The sequence below is a fragment of the Astatotilapia calliptera genome, chromosome 16, assembly GCF_900246225.1.
Source record: "Astatotilapia calliptera chromosome 16, fAstCal1.2, whole genome shotgun sequence".
Taxonomy (NCBI): domain Eukaryota; kingdom Metazoa; phylum Chordata; class Actinopteri; order Cichliformes; family Cichlidae; genus Astatotilapia; species Astatotilapia calliptera.
The window spans coordinates 23,656,683-23,675,950 of record NC_039317.1 but is presented as its reverse complement, the minus strand read 5'-3'; the positions used below and the strand labels follow the sequence as shown (position 1 = coordinate 23,675,950).

The 19,268-nt window shown below is 39.4% G+C and overlaps 2 protein-coding genes across 6 annotated transcripts in view; one reads left to right on the top strand and one right to left on the bottom strand.

Annotated features, from left to right (window-relative positions):
- The window catches only part of LOC113008489 (E3 ubiquitin-protein ligase SH3RF3), a 111,352-nt gene extending 106,687 nt beyond the window's left edge, over positions 1–4,665 (top strand). For 4 of the 5 annotated variants that reach the window (XM_026145941.1, XM_026145937.1, XM_026145940.1 and 1 more), the window contains one exon: positions 212–4,665. In XM_026145941.1, the coding sequence (XP_026001726.1) occupies positions 212–380 (169 nt within the window). In that variant the 3' untranslated portion in view covers positions 381–4,665. Of the gene's footprint in view, positions 1–207 lie in introns of all 5 variants that reach the window. The other variant, XM_026145938.1, reaches the window with a different exon arrangement.
- Positions 4,666–8,204: 3,539 nt separating this feature from the next.
- septin10 (septin 10) lies at positions 8,205–18,371 on the bottom strand. The gene is made up of 10 exons (XM_026144798.1): positions 18,189–18,371; positions 17,147–17,261; positions 16,423–16,618; positions 16,119–16,305; positions 12,484–12,645; positions 12,094–12,190; positions 10,771–10,939; positions 10,552–10,684; positions 10,013–10,191; positions 8,205–9,233 (listed from the first exon to the last, which is right to left on the bottom strand). The coding sequence occupies exons 1-10, from the start codon at positions 18,216–18,218 to the stop codon at positions 9,218–9,220; spliced, it is 1,284 nt and encodes a 427-aa protein (XP_026000583.1). The 5' UTR covers positions 18,219–18,371; the 3' UTR covers positions 8,205–9,217.
- Positions 18,372–19,268: the final 897 nt, after the last annotated feature.

The window sequence follows — 19,268 nt, the reverse complement described above, 5'->3', positions numbered from 1 at the left end:
TCATCTAAATTGTAACATTTATACTCACTGACAATTTGCTAGTATCTGGTTGGCCCCCTTTTGCCTTCAGAATTTATGTTCTTTGCATAGATTCAATAAGGAGCTGGAAACATTGCTCAGAGATTTTGATCATTTGGCTGATATCATTTAGTTAGGAGGATCGTCCCAGCATGCGATCTTGACTTTGCTACTCTGTGTTTCCGTGAGGCAGGTATCGTGTGGTGGTTCCGTACCCACCCCAGAGCGAGGCAGAGATCGAGCTGCGGGAGGGAGACGTGGTGTTCGTCCATAAGAAGAGGGACGACGGCTGGTACAAAGGCACTCTGCAGAGGACGGGTCAGACCGGCCTGTTTCCAGGCAGCTTTGTCGAGAGCTTCTGAACTGCAAAAAGTGGACGAATGAATGCACACATTGTTCCTGTTACTGAGTCATAAAACACATGAACACACACACAAAATCCAAGGTTGGGCTGATATTAGGTTCCCCAGATTTATCTTTGTTTTATTGGATTAAAGCTCAACAAGGCCTTAAGAGGCGGCTAACCTTGAAAACAAAGGAGATTTTTTTGTTATTTATATTTGCCAAGTAATCTGTTTGGAATTAAAATGTTTTTGATTCTATTGGAAAATATCATTCAGAATGAGAATACTTTATAATCCATAAAGAAATTATATTATTAATTATTAATTATTGGTGTTGGCTATAGTAATCCATATCAGTCCAACGTATCTACACATACAAACACATATACACACTGATAATGTACAAGAAAGCTCGTCCCTGCCTCGACCAGCTCAGCCACACAGGAAGCAGGGCAGCTTTTCCCATTGTTGGGTCAGAGGGGCTCCATCAGACTCGGTTTCCCGACCCGTGATGTTGACTACTGAAGGCACGCAGACTGAAAGAGCACAGAAAGACGAACCCTGCCTCCTAATTCTCCTCCTCGGCATCATCCACCAGCAAACACTAGCTCAAAAAAGCATTAGCTTTGCTTTTCCTCTGAGACCTCAGAACTTAAATTCGGGTGCTTTCTTTGTCTGAGAAGTGAGAACATACAGCCAGGTGATGAGGAAGCACATAAGCCTACACTCCAGAATCATTGTAAGCACATCTCTGTGTCGAATCTACGACCAGTATGTTTCTTTTCAACCCGATATATTATTTGTTAACGATGCATGTAGCATTATCACATTTTTAAAAAATGTTGAAATAGATATTTTATGTTGCCGTGCTGTCTGTCACAGGATTTGTAATTTAAAAGCCAGTGTCACAGAAAGTCTAAATTAGGTCATTAATTTTTCTATTTCTATATCATAACATAATGGTGAACCGCTTATTTTTATTCAAGTTTTTTTTTTTTTATTACATCTGATTTAAACAGACCCCATCAGTTGGATTAAGCTGAATTGTTGAATGTAAAAAGGAACACAAAGTCACACCAAAACTCCTTTAAAGAATTCATTTGTATTTATAATGCTGTTTTTGAACTTCTGTATGAGTTTAGAAACAAAAGAAATGCACTTGGTAATATTTGATACAACCTTCCAGAATATCTACATTTACAGTATTTTACTAATGTACAGTATTTACTTGACAAAGGGGATTTCCACTGCTGCTTGTGACATACTTGTTTTAAGCGCAAATGTGATTTTTCTTTAAGAAAGCACAAATTTCTTTGGTGGGGTGAAATGACTAAAACATTTTTTTCAGATGTCAGCTTGAAATGTAAAAAAAACAAAGCTTCCATTATTGACAGTTCTCATCAAATAAGTACAAAGATTGCGAAGAGTATTTCCTCTTCCTCAGCTTTTTCCTCGACAGTTTTTTATCTATTCTGAGACAACGTTGCCAAACCAAAACTGCACAGACTCGATGCTCGTGAAAGAATAGCTGAGAGGGGAAACTCAGAGGACACAAACTTTCATCATGCAACTGCCAGAATTGACTTTGTTACTCAGATCGTGTCAAATAATTTTGTTCTGCTTTAGTGAAAGTGTAGTCTGTCTGCTTCTGTGATTCTTTCGTATCCAGAGTTTAGATGCAGGCTTGCCTGGTTTACGTTCTGCCACAACCACCTACCTGTTTTTCTGCTTGTGGAGACAAAAGCACAGCAACACTCAGAGCCTGACTCACTCGCTGTGTGTGCGGCGGTACATCAGAGATAAAGAGGCGGTCAAAGAGCACAGGTACAGGGCACGAGGCACTTCCTCACCTATTTTTTTAAACGAGGCAGAGTTAAACACACAGGCGAGGGTTGTTCATTGGCTGACTGCTTAGATTTCTAATTGGCTCTAACCTGATCCTAAGCACAGAGCCTTTATGGCTTAAGCACTGTTGAGTCTCCTTCCTACATCCATGTTATGTGGGAAGAAAAATACACTGCTCACAAAAAAATTCATTCATTAAGGGAACATTTGATCATCACAGTACAGACTAAAGTAAATAAAATATCAGGGACGTCATGCTGTACAGTTAGGAAGCACAAACCATTGTGAATCAGTTTCACCTGCTTTGGTTCAGGTTCACACTGAGCACATGTGAAAGATGTGAAAGAGCATGAAGATGCCGTAGCAAACTTTATGATGCCACCAAGAGCTGACATGCCGATTCTGGTGTAGTCTGCTGATGCCAGTCAGTGATGTGCTGGGAGACACAGCAGAGGGATATACTACAAAGTTCAACAAAGCCAGGCTTTCTTTGCTTTAGCTTAATTCCATAAAACCCAAACAATTACAGAGCTCTGAAACTTTCAAATAGATACAATTAAACATCAAAGTTACGTATCAGTTTTAAGCCATCCTTGCTAAATTGTGTCAAAGTGTCATGATGGATGATCACGTACAGACATGCCATAACGTTGAGTCTGCTCATCTGGATGGAAATTGCTTTAGTTTGTCAGCAGAACAAAGTAAAAGTAATTTTATTGATTGGTGTGTGTTCTGCGCTCTTTAGCTGCAGTTCCAGAAGTCTAAAAGAGAGTTAAGAGCAGATTCGTGTGAAGTATAACAACATTTATAGATTTTCTGCATCACCAAATGAATAAATGTATCATGCCAATGCCCAGTTTGCACTGCTGAACCTTTAACGCTCTGATTCATTCATGATGTTAACAGCTTGCGCACGTAATACATATTCACCCTGCAGACAATTTACATTCCGCTTAAAACATGCTGTAAATAAAAGAATCAGCAAGAAAGTGGAGCTCCCGGTCAATTTTAAACCAAAACTCTGAACATAACCTGACCCTGACCACTTTATGTGATCAGCACAAGTTACCACGGTGATTTAGTCAGGAGACACAGAAAACTCCCTTTGTAGTATAACCTGCTAGTATCGTCACATGCTGCCAGTAGTGAGAAGGACACTAGACAGAATAAAAACTACTGAAAAATGAGTAAGGAGGAATGAGGAGAGAGGAATGGTCTGTGGCCACCACCTTTAAATCCTTTAATAATTCCTGTAATTCCCTTTGTGGTGGGCTGTCTTGCTGTCACTTTCATGTGCACCACAATGGTTCCTCGTGCTTCCTACCTGCACAGATTGATGTCCCTGAAGTCGAACTGACATTGTGCTATATTTTGTTGATCAAATGAGCAGTGTAGATACAAAAAGGTATCTACACTGCTCTGAGAATCTTTATTTATAGAGCACTTTTTTGAACATGCATACAATTTTAGCTAATTTAAAGAACATCCACAAGATAAATGGCACAAAACTTGTCGCATTTTGGTCTTTTTTTTTTCTTCCTCAGAGAGGAAACTCTACAAACTCTAGAGGACAAAATGTTTGGAAGCTACTGTCACGTGTTTTCCACAAATTATCAGACCGAATGATCAAATCTGAGACCTTCCAGCGAAATCAGTGGATACTTGAAGAAAAAAGCACATAACATAAACAGATGCTAAATCAGACTACAACGTCGAATTCGCTAGAAACCATTTTTTTCCCTCCCGGATACTTTTGATGCTGTGAGATACTTGTGCTTTCTGAACAGTAGGCATATAATTTTGAAAAACAAGCAAAAGAAATATACTGGACTCTAAATTAAAGTTTTTTCCAACACATACAGACTAGGGCTAGGCTGTTTTCCGTTAACATTACTTATATGAAGAAGCTCGCTTCAATTCTTAACACGTTTAATGTTTAACTGGTCGTTTTTGTCTATGTGATGTTATTTTATACAAGTGTACCAGACTATGATCTTTGTATGTGTTTCAGTGGGGCGTTTGGGGTCAGTCGATTAAAAGTGCCAGTTTATTTACCTTGAAAAAAACAAAAGGGAAAGTAAACGCCAAATTTTTTGATATTGTGATGGGAAACTTCAATCTGAACATATCTACATTGGCCTTCAAAACCTGTCAGTCAAACCCCAGTGCCTACAAATGTCAATACACACGCAAACACAAGTATACGCTCTTACTTTTCCTTCTAGGTAGATCAGTGCCCTCTTTCCCTCTTTGTTTTGTTTGTATCAGTGTGATAAGTTTGCTGTTTGCTTTTCAATCCGCACAAAGACGGAAATCCAGCGGATCCCAGAACAGTTTCCGAAGAAACACTGAGCAAAGTTTGGATCTGTTTGGATGCCCGCTAAACTGAGGACTTTAATTTCTATAGAGTCAAACTTAAGCACAAGTCCTTGTTTGCCCGGTTTGTTCTTTTTTTTTTTTTTTTTTTTTTTCTTTGGGGTGGGTGATGTGAGGAGAAAGCGTTTACAAGAGTCAAAAAGTCAGGAATAAAACCACTGCACGGTGGTCACTTTACGCAAAATAACTTGAACCGCTGGTTTTTGCAAACTGTCTTCATGTGTTTTGATTACGTGATGTAAGCTTGTCGTTTGCCTCAGCTTCCTGGTTGTGGAAAATGTGAACAGGCTTTGAACAGCAGCGGTAGCTCCCACTGGACGCGAACACATCGTTGGATTTTGTATGACGCTCCTGTTTCGATTGAGCTTGTTTCAGATTATGAATTTGAAATAATAATAGTTAATTTTGGTTTGTCCTTCCAGGAAGCCTGAGCTGTGTCACCCTGCCATCTTGACTTAGATGTTGGCCATATTTGTTCCTATGGATACTTGGGTGTTTGTGTGTGTGATGAGAGAGGTTGGGAGGAGGCATCTGTATGTAGCTCTTTACATAAAAAAGAAACTTTATTAAAAAAAATAAATTAAAAAAAACAGTTCGGTGGAGCATGGATACTCATGCCTCTCCAGGAAAGAGTCCAGCAGAGCAGTGAGAGAAACAGAGGGACGAAAAAAAGTATATATATTATTCTATATTGTGCAGAATATTTATAGGCCTTTTGTGCCATTGAAGTCATGCTCTGTGCTGGCCACGCCCAGCGCTCTCTACCATGTGATCATTATACATCGTCTTGTACTGATGACCCGTGGTTGATTTGTTTTTTCATGTCAAGTGCATTTTTCGCAATAAATGCCTTTGTTTTAAAACAGCTGTTCAGTGTGTTTTTTTCTCTACATGTTGCCTGCAGCTTTATGATTATCATGAAAGAGGAAGTGGCAGAATCAATTCACATTTATGTGCTCCTGGTACAAAAACAAGGACATTACCTGTATAGCCCATTAAGATTTCACAGCTGGCCATTAGAGAATCCATCCTGGAGAGTCATATTGTATCTTGCTATAATTATAATTATCTTGTGAAAAGCTGTGGGAGCAACACTCCAGGTATGGTTGTCGGCGTATCATTAGTGAAGTGTGTGAAGTGAAGAGGTGTTTAGGAATAAAGGAGACGTTCTTCCTCTTTTATCCTTCCCCCCCATTGTCTCTTTGACTCATTCTCAAATCTCTATCTTCCTCCTTTCTTATCTTCTTCCTCTTGGCCTCTAAAAGCCAACGCTGGCGTGGATGAGGTGTGTAATTGGTAAATTTCAGAGCGTCAGCGGCACTCCCCTTAAATGACAACCCTATCTTTCCACGAGTCGAGCCTGTCTCCAGCGATCACCCCCATTTGCATTTAGAGTGACTGGCAAAAGGTGACAGGGGTGTGTACGGGAATGTCTGCATGTGCGAGCGCAGGTGTATGACAGCTATCTTAGCTGTAAACCCAGTCATAAAAAACTCGACTCTAACACTCAAACTGCTGCGTTTAAAGCAGAGAGAGGGAATGCTGCACTTTTTTCTTTGATTTTTCAGATTTCTGCAGTGCACAGATTGTGTTCTTCCAGGAAAACTGGGTAAAATCACTTCCCACCTGGGAGCTGAATCTCCTAGAGAGCAGCTGAAGGTGTCTGTATATACACACACACACACACGTGCCCATTCTCCACAGTTTTCCTGGGTGAAATGGTTCTCCTCTAGGTATCCACTTCTCAGCTTATTATACCAGTGAGGTGCTGCAGGCTCCTGCAAGGAATCGATCAGCATTCCTCTGCTATACGCCAGAGCTGTCTTTCCACCTGTCTGTGTGCCAGCTCCAGAGTCGCACTAAGGGAAAGAGGGCTGTAGGGTAAGACACTGCAGGGAACAAGTCCTTTATCAGGCAATATAGGGCACTCCCTTTGTGTGTGTGTGTGTGTTCGTGTTCAGATATAGCAAGTGGTGGGTAGGGGAGATGTTAAGCTGCTGTTACCTACTAAATCTTACTCTAAAGCAAAGGGAGAGCTTCTTCCACTTATCTTCTGAGAAAAGGAAAACGAAATGTAGACATTAACATTTCTTCTAACTGAACCACACAGATGGAGGCATTTTCTTTTCTTTTAGAATTAGAATAGAATAGAATTCAACTTTATTGTCATTGCACATGCACAGGTACAGGGCAACGAAATGCAGTTTGCATCCATCCAGAAGTGCTTTAGTGATATAGATATATTACAATATATATTAGCAATAATATAGATATGTGAGTATATTACAGAAATGGGTCTATTATGGTATGTTATAATGTACACGGTATGAAGTATGTTGTGAATATTCTATAACTATAAGTATGTACAGGCTGTAGTGAGTACAAGCTATGTACAGGATATGAACAGGATATAAATATGAAAAACTATACAGAATATGAAATAAATAACTTTACAGAATCTGGGATATACAGCTATACAGAAATGGGAACTATGCAAGTTGTAAACGGTTGTAGGATTAAAAATTATCAAATGTACAGAATGATTATTTACACAGAGCTATACAGTAGTGCAGTTAAGATAAGTGAGGGTGTAGATAGTTTCTACAGAGGCTATATAAAGTGCTAGTGGTTGTGAGTGGTGGTTCAGTCAATGTTATTATTGTGTGTTTGAGGGTACAGTTGTCCATTGTGGGTGTGTGTATGTTCAGTCCATGTGTTAACGTGGGTCAGATGTCAGGAGGCAGAGTTCAGGAGTCTGACAGCTGTGGGGAAGAAGCTGTTCCGGTACCTGGTGGTCTTAGTCCGGAGGCTCCTGTAGCGCCTCCCAGAGGGCAGGAGGGTGAAGAGTCCATGTGATGGGTGACTGGGGTCTTTGATGATTTTCCCAGCCCTTTTCAGACACCGCTTCCTGTAGATGTCTTTTATGGCAGGAAGTGGTGCTCCGGCGATGCGCTGGGCAGTTTTCACGACCCTCTGCAACGCCTTCCGGTCCGAGGCAGAGCAGTTCCCGTACCAGACTGTTATACAGTTGGTCAGGATGCTCTCGATGGTGCAGCGATAGAAGTTCACCAGGATGTCTGAGGACAGGTGGTTCTTCCTCAGAGTCCTCAAGAAGAAGAAGCGCTGGTGAGCCTTCTTGACCAGCTTGGAGCAGTTGGTCGTCCAGGTGAGATCCTCGGAGATGTGGGTACGGTATAAAAGAAAACGTTCAAATGCCTTAAAAGTGTTATTCCAGTGATTAGATGTGGTGTCAGCAACCAACAATAAAACTTTAGTGAGGCAAAAACAGGCCTCGCTAAAGAAATGCTTTCCCCCAAATACAGTGTATAATGTCAGACCAACAGTACATTTAATAGTGTAATAATCTCCACAATTAGATATCCTGGGGGAATTCCTTGGCAGGACTGCAATGATGCCATTACACATGGACATAACATTTCAGTTTGTAGCTCTTCCACTGTCAAATCTTTGAAGCCAGTGCAAACAGACTGTGGGTACGGTTAAATCAGTCCTCATTCATTACATCACAGTCTGAACCTCACGCTGTACCAGTAGATGGTACCAGTAGATGTGTTGCCTATAAACATCCCAGCCTTTAATGAAGTAGACAAACACAATCCATCATCATAAAAATACAAAGATTTATTTAGAAAGAAGAAAAGCTCCCATATAATACTGTTTATTCCTTAAATATAAGTGTAGTACAAATGTGTCTCAGGCAAGCATTTATCCAGTAGGCATCGATGTGTTTCCCTGGATGTGATCACAAACTGGATAACGTAGTTTTTAGGTTTAATACAGATAAGGCACTATTACCTTTAACTAGTGTAAATACAGTAAGTTTTTTTTTTTTTTTTTAAATCATTGAAACCAGCAGCGGTTTATGCTGGAGTATTGCTGAGAAAGGGTTTCACACAGTTAAAAAGTCCGAAAAGCGATGAACAGAAATATGTAGAATACAGTCTTCAGAGAAATACAATTCTCCCTCAAACAGCGACTCGGTGTGATGCATTTTTTCCCCGTGAGTCAGCTCTTCTCATACAGACAGGACTGCAAGCGTCAACGGTTTGTGTCAATATATAAAAAAAATAAAATGAAAATGAAAATAAGAGAGCAAGTAAAACAAAAAATATATGTATAAAAATACACAGTAACATGTACCTAATCCCAAACCAAGCCTCTGTTTTACCCTCCTCAGAAAACCGTTTAACTGTAAACCTCGGCAGAGAAGTGAAACACTCTGAACCAATTTGTTCCCTTTGGAACAACCGCAAGAGAACGTGTGAGGTTCCTAACAGTGTTTTTGGGGTTTTTTTTTTTAGTTAATGCTAGTATGTTCAGATTGAAGATTTAGAGCATCAAGGTGGTGTACCAAACAAAGAGAATATAAAAAACTAGAAAGAAACAATAATATCATATGGTGCTGACAAGCTGAAAGTGAATTGTACCTCACAGGAACCACTTCACTGCTAGAAAGATAAAAAATTAAATACATGATTCATTTTAAAACCCATTTTGGACTTTGTTGAACTGATTTATGTGGGCGGTTTCTTTAGTGTTACAACTGGCCACAGGGGTGTGGAAAGGGTGTGGGGTATAATGTCACCGGTTTTGCTGGTCACAACTGAGAATCTTCACATGAAACCAGAACTGAAAAAAAGAACAAGAGAGAGACATATGAGCAACTTACAGAATTTCCCGTTTGCAGTTAATCAGTGACAATAACTTAAACATCTTACATGTGCACAGATCTTAAACATCCTCATTAGTTATCAGATTTGATACCCTTGAGTTCAATGAGTATGTCTTCATCTGCACTGTCTCTTAGAGAACAAGTAATTAATGACCTGTGCAGGGGTGCTTACTCACAATATGATATTATGATTATATATGTATAAAGGAACACTTTTTAATCAAAGTATAGCATCACACCAGGTAAACTTCTGGGGTATTGATCTGGCCAGTTAAGGAGCAGAGGTGTTTATGAAATTAACAACAGGAGCACTAAGAGGCAACAATAGCTCCTTTTCCATTATTACCTACTCAGATCGACTTTTCAGGGGTTTTCCATTAGGTCATAGTACCTGGTACCAGATACTAAAATAGTACCTGACCAGCCGGGGTTCCAAGCAATCTGAGCAGGTATTAAAAATATGACATCTACAGACTGCATGCCACGATTGGCTGGTCAGTGGCATCACTCGAGGAGTCATGAGTTTTTTGATAACTTCACAAAAATCAACTGTAATTTTAAGCCATCATTTTTTCTTTGGTTTGATGAATTCAGCCGTCTGTATGTTGATAATTTTCATTTCCAAAAAACAATGTGGAATCTATTTATTCCTAACACATTACTCAGATGTCCAGTATGACTCGCCCCCCAGTATTCCATAAAAGCACAGGCATTGGTATTTGCAGAATTCTCTTACTTCTTCCGGTCTTTGTCCTTCTTGCCATTGGCAGTGAGGCTCTGGGCCTGCAGGAGTTGGGCAGCAGCTTTTCTCTTGCCGAAGGAGCTTAGGTCGTCATCAAGAAGCCGCTTCTTCTCCTCCAAAGCAGCTTTCTCTTCTGCATGGAGGCGCTTGAGCTGCTCAAAACGACTCTGGAGCTGAAAGAATGAGATGTGACAACACATGTTCATTACATAATACTTACTTTCACACGTCGAACAAATTGAATGTAAAAGTGTAGAAAGGTAGACTGATTGGGTGAAAACAAAACATCAGTGAATTTTTTTTTATAATAGAGCATAAAACTGAAAGCGGAATATAAATAAATGACTTCTTTAATGGGGAAAAATGGAAAAGCTGACTTTATTTTTCCAATAGGAAACACTTTACTTTAATCTCTTCAGCTGATGCGAGATTTTATTTGTCTATTAAATATAAAGAATAGGAAACTCGGGGCAAAAAGCACATTGCTTAAGGTGTGTTGTGAGGACATCAGTTTGCATGTATGCACTGTATACCTCTCTTTCAGCCTCCTTTAGTTCCGCTTCCTTGTCCTTTACCCTCTGCACAAACATCTGCCTCATTTCATCCTCCCTCTTCTGCAGCTCCACCAGAAACTCCTGACGCTTTGCCTCATACGTCTGCTGCAAACTGCAACACACATAACTCAGCTGTAAGTCATATGCCCGTGCATTTTCTCATTTTGTGGATGTATGCATGGGTTTGTGACGTCATACCTGACAGGTTTGCACTCTGAGTCTGTGTCTTTGAAACCAAGCTCTTCAAGCTTGCAGCGTCTGTAAAGCTCGTAATGCCGAGTGTGGGTCTGCTCTCTCAGGTCTTCCATATTTACGCATATGAGCATCTCCCTCAGCTTAACAAAGTCGCAGTGATTCTCATTTTCCACTGACACACACACATCAAAGAAATCAAAGGGTTATTCTTCATAATAAAATACATTCTAAACTTCAAGTTAAAAAAAAAAAAAAATAGTTTCAAGTAGTGCTGGGCGATATGACGATATATATCGCCTGGACGATAGAAAAGTGTCTATCGTGCATTTGTCTTCTATAGTTTCTATCGTTCCTAACCTAATTGTATAAATTATTACATAAAATTTATCATTAAATAGCCTGTTGCAAATATATTAGTGTTGTCTTGTCACTATACATACTCTAACTTTATGCACAAGAAAATAAAGTATAAAAAAAAAAAATTATATTTTTCGTAAAGAAACTCCGTCTTGTGGTTTTGCGACATGGTGCTGCTTTATGTGCACCCGGATTTGCGAGATGCTTTATGGCAACTCAAAACGATGGACGCGCGACAGGTTGCAGTTTCATGCCCGGACATGCAACAGGCAGAGACAGCTACACAGCACCCCAAGAAGAAGCACTTTTACCGAAAAGAGGGGGTACGTCTGTGATTTGGTTACATTTCGGGTTCAACAGCACCGACAGAGCGGAAGACGCCCATTTGCAAGCTATGCCATAAAACTATTCCCGCGCCTGATGGCAACACAACAAATCTCTTCTATCACCTACAGAAGGTCCAAGAAAAAGAATACTCAAGAACCCAGAAAACCCGAGCTAAACCAAGTTGTGAAACAATGGGAGCAAGCTGGAAAAAGAAGAACTATAGCCAGCTGAAGATACAGCAGTCTTTCGCACAATGAGAAAACGTCCCAGGGCCATAAACAAATCACAGTAGCCGCTGTTTTCATTTGATACATTGATATTGCTGCACTAAAATGTTTGTTTCTTATTTGTAACAGTTCTGTTAAATGTCTTTTCAAATTAAAATTGGAGAAAAGTGAGCAATGAAATTTGTCAAACTTTCCAGAGAATAACTGGAAACAAGGTAAAATTGTCGTATATCGTGATATATATCATTATTGTGATATAAAATAATTGATTTGTGATAAATATTTTTTCCATATCGCCCAGCACTAGTTTCAAGCATGACACAAAGTGTAGCCAGTGAAAACCACAGTAAAGGAAAATGTTAAGGTGAACTGCCAAAGCTTTAAAGAAATCCATAAACAGAGTAATTCATCCTACCTTGCACTACACCCCATGGATACTGGCGAGCTTTCACCATCTTGTTTCCAACAGCAACTTCCTCTGTGCTGCCTACTACAGCAAATGGCAAATGACCCTTAAAGAAAAAAAAAAAAAATCATATACAAGACGGATTCATGCATCTGAAGCAAAAGACACAGCTTGGAAAAATACTTTAACTAAAGCTGTTGTAGATCAAACGCCTACACTAATATTCTCACTTAAAATCACAGATTCCTTTTACACCTCAGAAATGTTTCCTTTGACAAAACAAAACACACACGGTGTGTGTCTGAAATTTGAATTATATGTTTCGAACATTTCTGCCAGTAAAAACATTCACCTAAACCTGTATCTGAGAAAAGTCTGTGTGTGTGTGTGTTTCCTTACATTCATTGTAGTGTTGACTTTGGCCACTGTCTCATCATCCAGTGGGAACTGGTATATCTGGACACCATTGCTGACCAGCTCACTCATGATCTTGATCTTGAACTTGTGCAGTTCACTCTTGCTGATTGTGTCGGCCTTGGCAATCACTGGAATGATATTCACCTACAGACAGATGTGATAAATGTTCATGATAAGCATAGTGACAGTATTTTTTACAAATACATGCCAGCTACAGAAAACAACTTTTCATGCCATCTGTGAAATAAAATAATAATAATAATTAAAAACAAAATGATAATCTGATAATCCAGTTTACCATCAAACATATTTTCACCATGTCTTTGTTATGATGGAGTCACACTTTAGCTTCCATTTTCATAGTCAGACCTTCATCTCCATTAACATCCAATGCCTCAAATGCACAAAATTATAAATCCACTAAAGAATGCAAGGCCGCACTGATATCAGTAGCTTGATATGGTTCAATGACACTGAGAACTAAGACATGCAAACCACTGCATTTCCCCTCAGTATGCTAAAGGACATTTATATACAGATAAATACTGAAAAATATAAAATAGAAACAAATAAATGTATTTTCATCACAGCTATCACATTAATTTAGAGACTTTTATTCTCAATAAGAACTAAATACCATGACAGCAACTACTGTTGTCTTTAAGCTGCATGTAGACAATATATAAAATTCAAAACACTAAATTCACAAAGTTATCTTCAATAAAAAGAGCAACTCCTGATATCACAGGCATCCACTAATTGAGCTAAAACAAGTTGTTTTCACAGCACAGCATACCGTGAAAGTACATGTAGACACATTAGACTGGTAATCAGACTGGTAACAGTATCACTCAACAAGAACGGGAACTGTATTTGTTGTCTCTCTCTTTATCAGAAATTCTTTCTCCTAAAACTATTTTTTGCTAAGTGTTATAAAAACCATGTTTTCTGAATGTCATTTCTGGCCCAGCAGTTCACCACGCTGTCCCACATTCCTGTCTGTCTGTCACGTTGTCAAACCAAACTGGGACCTGGAATGACTTGTTGTCATTGGGCGAGCTTCTGGGGCCAGACCACACACACCCATACACACATACAGAATACACACACACTGACCCCAGCAGAGAAGTCTTAAGAGATCTGATCCAACAACTGTCTGAGTGACTGTCTGTCTGTCACTGCTGCAGATTGAACAATTGGCTCTTTCTGTGTGGTTCTGTACACTGACACAGAAGGACAACTCGAGTGTGTGTGCGTGAGGTGATTACAGCATTCCAGTGCTGCTTCTATCCCTTTCACACGCAAATCCAGGGTTACCAACACTCCAGAGCAGCGAAACCACACAAACACACAAAAAGCACAAAGTTGCTACACACAGGGAGCATGGGAAACTCTCTAACCATTTCAAGAGGAATGGATAGAAGGGGGTTCAGTTAGTTGGACAGTGAACCTCTCCCAGCAGTCAGACATAAAAACAACCTCAGTAGCAACTTATACAGAAACTCCCACCATCTCTCCCACACACAACCACATATAATCTGTCTTCATGTTAAATGTTTTCACACTGTATTCCTACTAAAGAAGCACTAAAAGAAGGCACCTTTTGCAGTTGTCGCTTCCAAGTTTGAAATTTATCTCCTGCAAATGCATCATGAACGCATCATTAATCTCCTGTTATCCCTGTAGTTCACTGAAGACAAAGCTATCAAAGTTAAGCCAGCCTTCATCTTCATCCACAGACAGTACAAAAGATGGATGTAACCACAGTGACATCAGCCAGTGGTTTGTGAAATCCTGTTCTAAGCTGAACAGCGTTTGCCATCACCTCCTTGGTCTTTTGAAACTGCGTGTAATAAGAGGAGGATCTGAAACTGAACATATCCTCCATAATTCTCTTGACCAGATTTTTAACTTTTGTTTTTATTATTCAGGATTACCTAAAAATAACAATAAGGTGTTTTACTGAGGTCACAAAGAAAGGAAGTTGAGGGTGGTTTTCAGATAACCTTTTATAAATTCTTTTTTGGAACCACAGTTATTATCCACTGGCGGCCATAAAACGTTTACGGCACTTCAGCATTGGCCTGATTTTTCAGAGTATCTTTTATAATGTTCAATTCGTCATCTTTAGCTCCAAACTAAATGCGGAGATTACAATGCTTTTAGTATATGGTCTACATCATATTCTATTTTTTACTACTCATCTCCACACAACAATTCTTGTCATTGTCTTACCCTTTTAACTGTAATGAAATGGTGCCTTACAGAATGTCTACTGCATTATTGCCCCTTTCCTCATTGGTAATCACTGGCCTGTTGTGGACCGAGGGCAGTGGTCCAGGTCAGGTAGACAACTTAAGCCTGGTTTATGGTCAACGCACACCAAATGCAACGTCACCACAGCCCCGGCATTGTTTATATTGGCACCTGGAGCAAACCAGCTCAGTTCAGACTTCTCCTGAATGACAGGTTTTCTCCTGAATTCAGCACAGGGCGATCGTGGCTCAAGAGTTGGCAGTTCGTCTTGTAATCGGAAGGTTGCCGGTTCGAGCCCTGGCTCCGGCAGTCTCGGTCGTTGTGTCCTTGGGCAAGACACTTCCCCCGTTGCCTACTGGTGGTGGTCAGAGGGCCCGGTGGCGCCAGTGTCCAGCAGCCTCGCCTCTGTCAGTGCGCCCCAGGGCAGCTGTGGCTACAATGTAGCTTGCCATCACCAGTGTGTGAATGGGTGGATGACTAAATGTAGTGTGAAGCGCTGTGGGGTCCTTAGGGACTAAGTAAAGCGCTATACAAATACAGGCCATTTACCATTTTAAAAAAAATCTTGGCATTAGTGCTGGCATAAGAGTAGAAAAGTCAAAACAAGAAGACATGAAAAGCAAGTTGGTTTGGTTTTTTCCTCCAAAACGTATAATCTCTTCAAACCATCTGTATATTCCGGGAATCTTAGCTTCTGTTCTGATATTTACTTAAATGGTAGTTAAAAACCAACATGATCATAGATTTGTGTGTCAGGTTGAAAAGGGAATCGAAAAGGGAAACGACAAGCCCAAACTACACCACAGCATGGCGCATGCCAATAGTTGTGACGTCAGTTTTGGTGAATGCTGCTGTTTGCAAAAGTAACAATTGTGAGCACAAACTAGGTTTGAAGGTATGTTGTGACATACACATCAACACACCTGACTCTCCTCAGATCAAATACCAAACATGCCCTTTTAATTACGTTTTAACCTTTGGAGTACATCATCATTCCCCAATGAACAAGTGTAACATATCTAGATGCCAACGCCAATTATATTCTTGTGCTGCAATAATACATTTCAAATGTGAGCCGCCTGACTGAAATGTTGCTGGGCTAGATTTTTTTTTTAAACTTAAGCCTGCTATTAACTATGCTACTTAGTAGCACTGCAACCACAGACACAGGTAAGTTTCGCCATCAATTACACAAAATGCGTGAAACAACTTGACTTGCTACTTTTTCTACTTCAAACATAAAGAAAACAACTTTAAAACTGACAGATTTTCTTAAGTATTACATTACAGTGACACTGAGAAATACAACACATTTATTATACCCTCTGACATGCAGAAGACACTGTGGTCCTTTCTCCTACCTTGCTGTCTAATTTCTTCATGGTGACCAGATCAAGGGATTTGAGTGAATGGCCTGAGGGGGAAATGAAGTAAAGGCAGGCATGGACTCGTGAGTCATGGTAGTTGTGAAGAGAACGCTTGATTTTTAGCTCCTCCTGGAGATAACTCTCAAATTGCCTGTCAATGTAGTCCACCACAGGCTGGTAGCTAAAAGACATACATAAAGTGATCATCAGTAACTGGCAAGTTCACAACGACAGTAAAATCACTTCACGGCAGTCGCAATCCTCCAACATTAATAACCTACTCAGCTCTTCCCCGTACCTCTCTTGTTTATTCATCTGGTCTCCAAAGCCAACTGTGTTGACCACAGTGAGACGTAGTCTGACGTTGCTCTCCTGCAGGTCATATGTTTGAGCCCGGAGCTTCACCTGAGGTTCAAAGTGGGATGACTCAAAGTTCTCAAAGTTGGTATTAAATAGCGTGTCCATCAGTGTAGACTTGCCTATACCCGTCTCACCTAGGGGCACAAAAGAGACGTATGATGCAATCTTTAGTAACTAAACTTGAAACAGAAACTTTTCAGTACAATTTTATTGTAACTATAACTGCCAGAAAGTCAGATTTATCCAGCAATGCAACTGTGGTCACAATTAATTCTAGCTAAGTGTGCAGGAGCTTTAACATCAGGAATGCCTGACTAAGAGCTGCAAACTGAGATCATTAACTGAATGTTTGTATGCAAAATAAAATTTAGCAATGCATTTCTATTACTATTTAATGACAGACAATCTACCTACGTTTTATAAAGGCAATAAAACTTTCTGAGAGAGTCTATGTTCTGTTATTCCTGTCAATTTGTTCAACAAAAATGTCCACTACTCCTGTCTAAATGACATGACAAATAATAAAAAAAAATGTCTTAATTTTTTTCCTAAATACCAAAAAAAAATTTTTTTTTAATTAGCTCATCATCAACAGCAAAAAGAAACTCTGCATACATTATGCAGAGTTTCATCTATGTATCTATGTGTGAGCGACACAGTACCGATGCAGAGAATATTAAAGCAGAAGCCCTGGCAGATGGACTTGTTGACAAGCTGGTCAGGAAGGCTGTCAAAGCCCACATGGCCAGCAAGAGACAAGGACCGGACTCCTTTATCCTGTGGAATAAATTTGACAGGAAAAGCTGGGTTGTAACATTATGATGCTTTTTTTCCTCTCTTATTTCACAAAATATTGCACTTACAAACAAACAGAATCACATAATGCACCGAGTAGTCTAGTCCAGCCAAGATGTTTACGTATTTTTGTCTTTATTCTTTGCCTGATTAGATAAATCTGGTTTTTAAAGCCTGTGTGTGGGCCAAAGAGGCACAAAAGCGGTTAGAAGACGTTAAATAGGACAATAAGATAAATCCACCTAACTTCCAAAAGCCTGAGATAACTTTAAATATCACCGTCGTCCACTTTGTCAGACCTTCTCCAGTCTAAATTAATGAAACTTCCCGAGTGTAGGTGGTCAGCAGCACTGATTTAGATATGCTATGACTAAGAACCTTTAATAACTCTGTGGGCGGTGCTGTGCTTTATTTCTGAATCCTTGTCATTGCTGGAGGTCGAAACGCCAACTTTCATTCAGATTTGTGAGGGCTAATAATCAATGATATTTGTGTCACAAAGCTCCCGCAACGTACAAATACATCTTGCGGCAGGCACGAATTGCACACATATTTTCAAAAGCTTATCACGGAGCTAACGTTAACGATTCTATGAAACTAATGTAGCACTGCTAGTGTAGCCTTAGCCAACTAGCGCCCTCTCAGCCGTTTACCGTAGTGAAAGGCATAACCGGGGATCTTTTTTAAAAAAAAGGTTCAGTGCTTGTGTTGATAGCACATCATACATATGTTGTCGAGTTTTAAACTTTGCCCCGTTTAAACATGAATGTTTTCCATAAGTGTAATAACTGAAAGTTTTCAGGCTAGGAGCTAACTTAACGATAGCCTCGGACACTCCCTGCTCAACTGTCTAGAAAGAAGTTTATTGTCGACAACACAGAGTAAAAAAAAATAAAAAAAAATACTAACCGGCTGCCGCGCAACATCCGAAGAAGCCATAACTTAAGATGGGTCGTAAACAGATTCAGAAATAACTTTAAAAAAAATAAAAATTAGAAAAGGATCGACTTCTTTCTCAAAGAATCTCGCTCAATATCGCCCTACTGCTGTCGACAACTGGACAGACGACACCATTAAACACAATGTAGTAATGGGACGATTTTTAAATTTTCTTTATATCGACAGTAATGCAAGTTATGGCAAATTTTGCGGAGGCTCCAATATTTAAATGTTCTACAGCATGTAATTTACAAAAATAAAAGATAAGATAGCGCTGAAAAGCAAGAAAAACTTAATGCAGTAATAAAATCGCCCCCCTTTTCTAATAATGGTACAGCGCAATTTAATTTTCCCAGTGCTTACTTTGGGGACTGTTTGCACCGACAAAACATTAAAATGTATGAAATTAGATTTTTTTGAGGTGTGATTATTATAATAAAATAACGAAATGAAAAATCATTATATATATCATATTCATTTAAAACTGTTCCATATAGGATCTGCTGTGTATAGCTATGGGGAAATGCATGTAAGACCAACTAACTAATCCGGTTTATATGCTACAGAAGAAAGCTAAAGCAATTATAAATAGATTAAATATTATCAGATTATTATGATCAAGGGATTAGAATATCCATTAAATTGCATGCCTTAAAATTCTACTGTTTCATTGAGCTCCGGACTCCACCGATATTGTACAAAGCACAAAAAATCTCCTTCTAAACTGTATTTGGAGGTTTTAAATTAGAGGGAAAGCATGTTAACTAAGAACAGGGCCAGGACAATTTAAAAACAAATACAAGGTGTATCTGTTATATGGGTAAATGTGAGTAACTGTAATGAGGAATTACGATTGTTCTGTTCACTATGTCATTTTAAAAACAGTCTAAAAATCAGATCGTAAACAAATGTAAAAATGTGGAACAGAATGATTTCCATTGTTTAAAAGAAACATTTATTTTTGTCCTGGTTCTGTTTTGGTTCTTCATATTGTATCATCTTTTTTGTATTTTGGTTGAAATCTTAATATAACAAATAAGTACAGGTTTA

Excerpts from the sequence above, each read along its gene's own strand:
- septin10 (XM_026144798.1), bottom strand. The coding sequence starts at position 18,218 with ATGGCTTCTTCGGATGTTGCGCGGCAGCCG. Across the intron at positions 16,619-17,146 it reads CTTTAATATTCTCTGCATCG|GTGAGACGGGTATAGGCAAG; the intron begins GTACTGTGTCGC and ends TTGTGCCCCTAG. Across the intron at positions 16,306-16,422 it reads CAGATGAATAAACAAGAGAG|CTACCAGCCTGTGGTGGACT; the intron begins GTACGGGGAAGA and ends TATGTCTTTTAG.